We start from the raw sequence: 9,887 nt of genomic DNA, 5'->3' as shown, positions 1-9,887 counted from the left end.
CCCTCTAACAGAAAACAGTTACGTTTCCTTGGGTTTGCCAATTTTAATCACATGTTTGTTGAAACTTACAGCCAAACTGCTTCTCCTCTCATGTCCCTCACCCCCACCAAGAAGCAGTTTTTTTGGACACTTGAAGCTGATCAGGCCTTTTCTGCTCTGAAGCACAAATTATCCAGCACTCCTCCTCCCATCCAACCAGATCCTGAGAGATAGTTCTTTTTTTTTTTTTCTTTAGATTTTTTCACACCTCTAGTGGCTCGCTTTTTAACACAGTAGGCTGACAGGAAGGGGGTGGAAGAGGGGGAGAGACATGCGGCAAAGGACCGTGGGTCGGAGTCGAACCCGGGGCGACCGTGTCGAGGACTAAGGCCTCCGTAGATGGGTAGCGCTACCCGCTTAGCCACCAGCGCGCCGAGAGACAGTTCATTGTAGAGGTGGATGTATCGGTATACCGGGATACCAAGCTTAAAAGCAGCAAGAAATCACACTGACTCCAGCTAGAGCCAGGTCTGTTGCACATTAAACTAGATCAACAGGCTCAACTGAATACTTGTTCTATGGAACTTGTTCAGACACAACAAAAGTTTCAGGAGTGGCAGGAGAATACCTACCTGAAAGGTACTTACTGTAAAAGAACAAAGAAGTAGGGCTTGCATTTCTACTGAACATCATCACAGGCAGACTCTCCAGACAAAGGTAAATAATTGAGCACATTTTAAGTGTCTTAAGATTTGTGATTATTGTTATTACGTCATAAAAACAATGTAACAATTAAAGTAAGTACATGTTTCTTGTGATCACAATGGCAGATCCTTTACAGCACTGCATCACTGTGAAAATAATAAGCTACTGAGGAATGTTAATGGTTTTAGCTTTGTAAAGAAGATGGTTGGGTACATGCCACCTCACTTGTCTTGATTACCAGTAACTCCTGGATCTAGCTTTAGTTTTTAGTATTTATTGATTATTTTTTAAACACACGTTGTCGTAAGCTTTGCTGACCTCTGGCAGATTCCATCTTTTTTTGGTTATCTTTGTTACTCATAGAAATAGAAATACATTTTACTGTCCCACAGTGGGGCAATGTTTCAGCAGCAAGTAAGGGAAAAGCAATTTTAAAAAGAAAGAAAATGCTGTACAGTTATTCAAATTAGCATAATCAGATTAGATAAAATCAGACTACATAAAAAGTGACACATATCCTCCACAATAAAAAAAAACAAAAAAAACAAAGAAATCTAAAACCTGAGTGCACCATCTGATTCAGCACTTCAGTGTTTCTCTCACCTTGATAAACCTACACAGGGAGAATTAAGGAAAATTTTTCAGCAAGGTGTACCTAATAAAATGGCCAGTGAGTCTAAAAGACCTGCAACCTTAAACAGATGAGCCCATCAGATTGATCAAAGAAGTTGAGACTGTAGGAGAGACGTTTAGCAGTCTGTCAAAGAGTCTTGGCAATGGGTTTTCCAAGAGGATTTCTAGGTCAACATTGGTCCGTACAACTATACAACACTATGAAAGTTAGATGTTCACAAACTGGCATAAGATATATCTTGGTAAGTAATTAACCACAGCTAGAACTCCTGAGTTTTCTCATGGATGTGCCTGAGTGTTTCTACTTCTTTTTTTGCTTTCTCTAACTGAAATGCACCTATGTCCATTTCTTTTCTGTTCATTGCCATGTGTATCAGTTGTTAACATTACTGTCCCTCTGTCTTTTCAGCCAGTCATGGCCATTGGTTCCATCACAAAGTCCATTGTGTCCATAGCTTCTGAGATCTACAAAGTAGTTCAGAAAGTGAAGATCAATAAGAAAACCTGTGAACGTCTTCGAGATCGAGTAAAAGCCTTGGAGGGGCTGGTGAGTTCGATCGAATCAATGGAGGCAGCCCAGCATTCTGCAGAGGTCAAGAAATCCCTTGAGGAACTAAATACCACCCTTAACTCAGCTTTTAAAGTAATGGAGATTTTCACCAGGACACACTGGTTTAAGTCCCTCATAAAGATCAGGAGCTACGAAGAGGATTTTAAATTGGTGAATGATCGCCTCCATGACAATATGCAAAACCTGACCACAGCTCTGGAGTTAAAGCAAACCCATGACATTGTCGAGTTGGTGAAGCAGGCCTTCAGGCAGAGGGACGACGAAGAGGACAGGAAGGAGGATGCCAAAGAACTGAAAAGAAGTACGGAAATGAATTTAGGCAATATTTTTATATTAATCTAATTTCTGTGTAGACATAAAACTTTTATGCAACATTAGTTGGAAAGTAAAACCAAAATTATATTTGAGGAATCACAAAATTGTTGCCAGCTGAGGGGGTCAAACCACTTTCTTTTAAACAAGGAGGACGTTCTAGCTGACTCCTTCTGTAGACTAGGAAGGTATAAAGATCCAGTGTAGCTTTCATCGGGCTTGGCGGTGGCACAGGAGTAGAGCCTGTGACCCATGTTCAGAAGCCTCTGTCCTCAACGTGGCCTGTTAGGTTCAAGTCTTCCTCAACCCCAAAAAGTGTAGCTTTCATCTTATAATCTTAAAGGGTTAATCTGGTAATGTCTGGTAAAGTATTTGATCAACAAATGCATTCATTGTGTTAATAAATGCATTCATTGTGTTAAAAAATTTCCCAAAAGTCAGGGGGAGCAGGGGGAGCACTGTTGCCTTACAGCAAGGCCGGGTTCAAGTCCTGCCCTGGGTTTTTCTGTATGGAGTTTGTATGTTCCCTCTGTGCATGCGTAGGTTTTCTCCAGGTACTCCGGCTTCTTCCCACAGTCCAAAAACATGACTCTTAGGTTAAAGAGTCTTAGGTCTCTAAATTGTCCTTAGGTGTGAGTGTGAGTGTGAATGGTTGTTTGTCCTGTTTGTCTCTGCCCTCGCCCATTGACAGCTGGAGATAAGCATCAGCATCCCTTACGACCCCAATAGGGGTAAGTGTGTTTGAAAACGGATGGATTGATGGTATTTATTTGATCCACAAATTCCACAGTTCTTATACACACAAAATAAAATGTCAATAAAGAAAGATTATTTATAAAGCACTTTCAGTAGCAAGACGATTCAAAGTGCTAAAGGATGAATATTTGAGAAAGAGCCAGCTTTAGCATGAAAAAGTAAAGAAGATTAGCCTCTACTACGTTTCTATTTACAAATAAAAACCAGAACCAGTACAATCAAGCAATACCTTGGTGTGCTGTCTATCTCTGACCTTCTAAAGCCCTACAGTTCTTGCAGTTGGATATCCTCCTATCAAAGGCTGTTAGGGATTTTTATGCTCTAACTGGAAACAAAATGTTACCATAAAGTAGACAGCTGGCATACCATACAGTTTTACAACTTGATTAGTTTGTTTGTTTTTCATCCATTTTTTTCTCTCAACTGTAAAGGTAGGCCAAGAAAGCAAATGTCCAGCTACCAGATTTTTTTGTGTTGTTTACCGCAATGCAAACATATCAAGTTCCTGATGATTCAGAGGCTGTTCAGGGGTTGAATGCATTATCACAACAGTGTTTGTATGTTCCTCAGTGCTCTTGGAGTACAGAGACTATGTGGAGGCCATGCAAAGCGATCTGGAAGATGTCAAAAACAATTTAGCAGAAGTCATGGAGACATGTGAGTACATGGTGATCTTATTAGAATTAATGCTGGCACATAGACCTGCTCACTGTTTATTAGCAGCGTGTATAAGCACCGCAGCTGTTAAATAAAATCTAAGGTTAAATATTTCAACCATGGCCAGCATTTGTTATAGTCACACTGTTCTGTTTCGTTGCATCAACATTGTTTTTTTGGCATTATTTTCATGTTTCGTGCAATTCTAAAGAACAACTCTACACGTTTCATACATCTCAAAGCCTTTTCTCTGAATGTACATGAAATTCATAAAAATTTGAGCTCTTGAGAGCGACCCATTCTGTCACAAATGTTTGTAAAAACACTCTGACTTGATTTTATATTCCTGTGGCCATGGAAGTGATTGGAACACCTGATTCCAATAATTTGGCTGGGTGAGCAAATACCTTTGGCAATATACACATATAATCAAGATACACTACACTAATGGACACATTCCAATGACAACCAGATTAAGTCAAGAGTTGTTTCTACAAATTATTCAAGGAAGCACATAATTATACAACTAGATTATTGGGTCTTTCTTTTAGATTCTATCCTTTCCTTTCTAGCCTTTTTATTTGTTTTTCAGTTGAATCACTGCAGGATAAATATCACAAGATATGTGGAAAACGTCTTAAACTATTTATCATGGTCTATGCTTTCATCATTTTAACCACCATGTGCCCTCTATGGAGAGCTTTCATACCTTCAAGATGTCAACAGTCACTTGAAATCAGATATTTTTCTTTCCTTTCAGCGACCTAAATATCAAGATGCTCATAAATCAGTTAGGTAAAGCAAGGGTCACACTGTTCACAAATGAATCAACTAATGTCAACTAATTTCACTGCCATCTCAGCAGCTCAGAACAAAGCTTTTTAGTCACTAATCATATGTCCAGCTGTCATCTTCAATCGTGTTAGAGGTACAGCTTGAAATTTTCCGATATAGGTTCTTTCCCCAAAACAATGTCAATGTACTATCCACTGTGGAACTTTGTAAATAACGTGTGATGTTGCATTTTTCTTTCAGTGGACAAGCCCAAAATCATCATGGACATCTGTCCAATTCAAGAAAGTGAACTCTGTATCCCAGACTTTCCAAACGAAGGCGATGAGACAGACCAAGCCCTACAGGTCTACAAAGGACAATTTAAGGGCTTCGAAGTGGCCGTCAAGATATTCGCCAGTTTGAACGTCCCACCAGAGTCTGTGTCACAGTTTGGCCAAATATCGATATACAGCACTGGATGATTTATAATTTAATTAGTAGTATATAAGGATTCTTTTATGTTGTCTTCTTGTTATTCAATTTATTGCTGAATATTTCATTATCTCTTTCTTTTTAATTTCCTTCTACCGTTTGATGTTGCACGATACTTTGCTTCTCATTAGCCCTTGTTTTTTCTTTGTGGCTTTGTCCAAAATACAGTTAATTAGATGACTTTTAAAATAATGGCTATTTTTATTTTGAAGTAAATTGGGCTGTTCATTTGGTCAAGCTGACGAGGTTGTGTTTCATATTGTTGGTTATCCTTGACTCCTAGGGTGATGTGTATTTTATAATTCTTTAAAATTTTAATTGAGCTCCTTTTTATGTATTTTTAAAATATGTGTATAACAAGTGCACCTTGTCACAAAAGTTCTGTCAGAGTAAAAACTCTCTTCATTTGTAGGAAGATAAAATCTGAGTTCCAAAAAGAAGTTCAAACCATGAAACAGTTTGAATCCCCGAACATCGTGCGGATGTTTGGCATTTGCATCCTGAATGAGAAGAGTGAGTAGTGATACTCATAAAGCTCAGGATTGTCTGAACAGCAAAAATATCAAATTGTTTATCTGCCTGCAGCTCCAAATCCTAAGTACCTCATTGTTATGGAGTACTGTGAGAAAGGAAGTCTTCAAGAAGTTCTGAGCTCTAGATGTGACCTGTCCTGGACCAGGAAAGTTTCCATGTGCCGGGATGCAGCGCAGGGTGTTTACCGGTAAGTTCTTTCATAGATAATGCTTTGTTTCGAGTTTAAATGTTGAAGATGAAACTGTAAATAAATCTACAGTGTACACATACAACTGTGCAAGGATGGCTGTACAGTCAGAGGAGTTTTTGACATGGATGGAGGTTTGAAGGAGTAAATCATTCAGATTTCTTAGGATACAATCATTTCCTCCTCTGTAACGTTTTAGACTTCTGAAACTCTACCTGAGGAAGTGAGCATGAAAACACTCCTCAAAGACATAAGCGTGAACACAGATCATGAGGCTGGTTCTACAGGGAAGCCTACATTGATAGAGACCATGAAAAAATAATGTTATACCACAGATGACTGAGATGGAGCACCAAATAAGATTACTATAACATTTAATACAGAACCCAACAACCAGTTGGTGTCCCAACCAACATCATGGATAAGAGATCTGACTAAAAGTGTGTTTGTGTCATTTTATTTGTCAATGCAAGGGATTCAAAATATTCAATTCAAATTACGGGTAAAGGTGGGTACTTGGCTTACGCTCCTCAGTTCTTTGATTTGTGTCTCATCACAGATAATCAGAGCATCTTTTGTGGAGCTATTGAGATGTAAAATATAATGACTTTAACAACTTTGAAATGGGCTAGGACTCTTTATTAGTAGATTCTTAATCTTAAATGACAAAAAATCAGTAGGATGGACAAAAAAACAAAACAACTAATGATATACTATATAATCGGTATTGTAACTGTGAACTGAGGTGAAAGTCACTGATGGGTCTCAACCATTTTCTTGGACATTGAGTCAGCCAGTATCTAAATAAGCTAACTGTACGAATATTGGTCTGATGTTGAAATAAATATATTGGTACTATTGTGTCCTAGACTGCATCAGACAGAGCGGAATAGTAAACTTCACACAAACATATCCAGCAACAAGTTTCTTGTGGACCAGAACTACGGAGTCAAGGTAGTGAAGCCAAAGCTAAAGCCCCCTGAGATTACTTCATGGCATCTCTACCACACTTCTCATGATGTTCTTCTTTCCAGCTGGGCGGTTTAGAACTGGCCCAAACAGAGACATCGATGAAAAAGGCAGCAGTCAATAGACGTAAGGACAAAGACTTCATTTCACTGCTCTACTCCTCTCCTCAGGAGCTTGACAGCATCAGCCACTACTGCAGAAAGTGTGACATATACAGGTCAGTGTCATGAGAGATTGCTGTTCAGCTCTTCTGCAGAATCAAGGGCTGTATACAGATAGTTTAACAGTATGATTTATGAGAGATTGCAGCTCAGCTACAATGCAGATGCAAGGGCTTTATACTGATGCTTTTGAATAAATAACTCATGAGAGATTGCTGCTCAGTCATTCTTTAGATGCAAGGGTTTTATACAAATGTTGTTGACTGAATAACTCATGAGAGATTGCTACTCTGCTACTGTGTAGATGTAAGAGATTCATACTGATGTTTTTGGCTGTATGACTTGTGAGAGATTGCTGCTCAGTTATTTTGTAGATGCAAGGGCTTTATACGGATGTTTTTGACTCAATTGGTTGGCAAACATAATGTCCAAAGATAGTTAAAATGTTGCAGTTTGACCCGGGCTCCTATACTCCTATAGCCCATGGAATAAGACAGAAATAGAGAGTGGTAGGACAAAAATATGCCAATCTTGAAATTATTAATATTTTCCAAAATAATAAAAGTCACCCACTGTAATGTTTTATTTTCAGCTTGGGAATCGTAATGTGGGAAATTGCAACTCGTAGGATGCCTTTTTCAGGTCTGTTTCTGCTGTGAAAAACAAGTAAAACGTCAAATCTTTCCAAGTCATTTTAGTACATTGTTAAATCCTTTTATTTGTATGTCTGTATTTTTAATGCAGCGGTGTAAGCATAAGTGTGTAAACTATGACTGTAGTGATAGGCAAATAGGCAAATGAACACAAAAACAATACCGAGAAGTTTTTAAAGAGAATTTTTTTGGGAGGACAGGGGCCAGGTATTATTGACAGACAACCTTTTTAATAAAAATTATGGATTCTAAACATTTAGACAGATTGTTTGTTATTATGTGTTTATTTTGTCCTCAGGGTGCAAATTATACCACTACAATTTAGGGGATTCAATTAAGTTCAAAGATATGAAATCAGATCTAAGCAACACAGACATGTATTTCTGTGAACTGTTTTAAAAGAGCTTCTAATCTTCCAGAAGATTTTGCTTGTTTTGACCTAACATCTCCTGTTTCCAGTGATTACAATTAATCAAATTCATTCCAACCATTCATAGGACACAAACCATACATTAATCCTATTAGTCTGATGTCTGCTATAAAATTATTCTGGAGATGACCTAAATAAAGAAATAGAACTGAATATTAAATAAGAGTGGATCTAAATCAAGTGTCATGTGTTAAAAATCAGAGTGAATTTGTTTTTCATCCGTTAATCTCATAATCTATGAACATGAATAAAATTTCTTACACTCCCATTGAAAGATTCCTATCAGACGTATAAAAAACACTCAATCTCTTTATTTCGGAGTGCTAAAGTTAAATGTCCATTTTGTCCTTGGTTGATTAACAGCTTAGGAAAAAATAGACAAAGATTTGCTAACATTTTTGCCACCAAACTGCAGATAGTAATCAGCCTGGTATGGGGTCAGCAAGGGAGTTTTTTTGTGATCTACGGTTAAGTAGTACTCGTGTTTTATTTTGAAAACATTCTCCCTCGCTCATCTTCCAGATTGTCATGGTGATAAGGATAGTCTTCATAAAAAAGTGGTAGCAGAGAAATATCGAGAGCCCCTTCCCCAAGAATGCCCTGAAACCCTGGCAGAGCTGATCAATTCCTGTAGAGCCTATGAGTGCATCCAAAGGCCATCTGCTGGAGGTGTGTAGCTACCATGATACTGCTACTGCTAAACATACAAATCTTCATAAAACTTTCTGTTGAATAATTATAACTTCTTTTTACTTCTGCAGAGTTGGTGGATAAACTGCGATACTTGTTGATTGAATTAGAGCAGCAGTGAAGCTCCACCAAAATCCTCCTGCTGGTCCAAGCACCTTCAGTGGAAGATTGAAAGTCGTCAGTCAAAGTTTTCTGTTACAAATTAATATCCACCGCTAAAAAACAAGAATTTGTCGTTTGGAATTTGTTTCTTTTTTATATGTGACACATAGCTCTTAATTAGAATCATCTTGTTTTCCTGTTTTGCATCTATATGTTCCCAGTTAATTGATGTTGACACGGTAGTTTTAAAAATACCTTAATTGTTCTGCATACATCTAGTCTAAAAATTTTATAATTTATCTTAAACCGAGACTCTTAACAAATATGAGACGATTTTAGAATTTTAAAAATACCTGCACGTCTACCATTTAAAGCTTGTTCACTGTTACGGCTACAAACCCCGTTTGGTTTGTAGCTTATCTTATGGTTGGGTTTTGTTAGGTTTGTTTTGCATTTGTTTATTTCTGGTTAGTTATAGGTTTTGCATAAATCCATTTTGGTTTCTTATTTCAGGTATTCCCTCTTCAGGTTTTATTTCTCTAGTATATTTTAATTTAACCAGAAAATCCTTGTGTGGTCTCCTTTAATGTTATCCCACCAAACGAGTCTGGTGGACGTTACATTCACATGTATTTTTTGTCTAAAAGTGCTCATTGAACACTGTTGGGTTGATACTCTCTTGCAGTATTTGTTTTGTTTGAACTTTTCTCATATTATTTACATATATAAGAACTGCTTTACTGTCACTCCACAGCTTTCCTTCAGAAAGACGAGGGGAAAAGCCACCCATAAAACAGTTATGAGATTTTTAAGAGTTTTGCTTTGGGAAAAAAAGACACTTTAAAAATACTTAGAAACACCATGATGATATGGAGCATTAAAAGCCTATTGAGACATTGAGTGAATAGGTTAGGAGGAGTAAAATTCACCTCAGCCTCTCCTTGGGTAGTATATAACAAAGCCAGGGGTGGACACATGTACTTTGGGTAGAGTTTAATGAAGTTCTAATATTTGTATTGACTAATATACTGTAGATGTTACTGTTACAGAGAAAAGTAACAGACTTAATTAATAAAGTGGCGTCCCTAATGACCATACATGTCATATAAAATACGATTTGCTGACTCCAATGAAAAGGTGAGCTTAATATTTTTCACATTGTTTGTGAAACATACACAGTTAATGACAATTTGATCAAAAACACACTCAAACAAAAAACATTGTGATACGTTGAAATTCTCCCAACATGTCCTTTTGAAATGATGTTGTGAACGTCCTATCA

General features: G+C 37.6%; 1 protein-coding gene across 1 annotated transcript; it reads left to right on the top strand.

Moving 5' to 3' along the window:
* The first annotated feature begins 392 nt into the window (after positions 1 to 392).
* On the top strand, positions 393 to 8,978 carry LOC110368929 (mixed lineage kinase domain-like protein). Its single transcript, XM_036129268.1, has 11 exons — positions 393 to 696; positions 1,727 to 2,189; positions 3,527 to 3,613; positions 4,649 to 4,823; positions 5,292 to 5,392; positions 5,465 to 5,600; positions 6,470 to 6,554; positions 6,635 to 6,786; positions 7,323 to 7,372; positions 8,336 to 8,482; positions 8,575 to 8,978. The coding sequence occupies exons 2-11, from the start codon at positions 1,733 to 1,735 to the stop codon at positions 8,622 to 8,624; spliced, it is 1,440 nt and encodes a 479-aa protein (XP_035985161.1). The 5' UTR covers positions 393 to 696; positions 1,727 to 1,732; the 3' UTR covers positions 8,625 to 8,978.
* The last annotated feature ends 909 nt before the right edge of the window (positions 8,979 to 9,887 follow it).

This window comes from Fundulus heteroclitus, unplaced genomic scaffold (genome assembly GCF_011125445.2).
Source record: "Fundulus heteroclitus isolate FHET01 unplaced genomic scaffold, MU-UCD_Fhet_4.1 scaffold_151, whole genome shotgun sequence".
NCBI classification, from domain to species: Eukaryota; Metazoa; Chordata; class Actinopteri; order Cyprinodontiformes; family Fundulidae; genus Fundulus; species Fundulus heteroclitus.
This window is presented reverse-complemented; position numbering and strand designations above follow the sequence as displayed.

Bases quoted from the DNA above. Each gene is read 5' to 3' on its own strand.
- LOC110368929 (XM_036129268.1), top strand. From the start codon at position 1,733: ATGGCCATTGGTTCCATCACAAAGTCCATTGTGTCCATAGCTTCTGAG. The intron at 2,190-3,526 runs GTACGGAAATGA...TATGTTCCTCAG, and splicing joins TGCCAAAGAACTGAAAAGAA to TGCTCTTGGAGTACAGAGAC. The intron at 5,601-6,469 runs GTAAGTTCTTTC...ATTGTGTCCTAG, and splicing joins GCAGCGCAGGGTGTTTACCG to ACTGCATCAGACAGAGCGGA.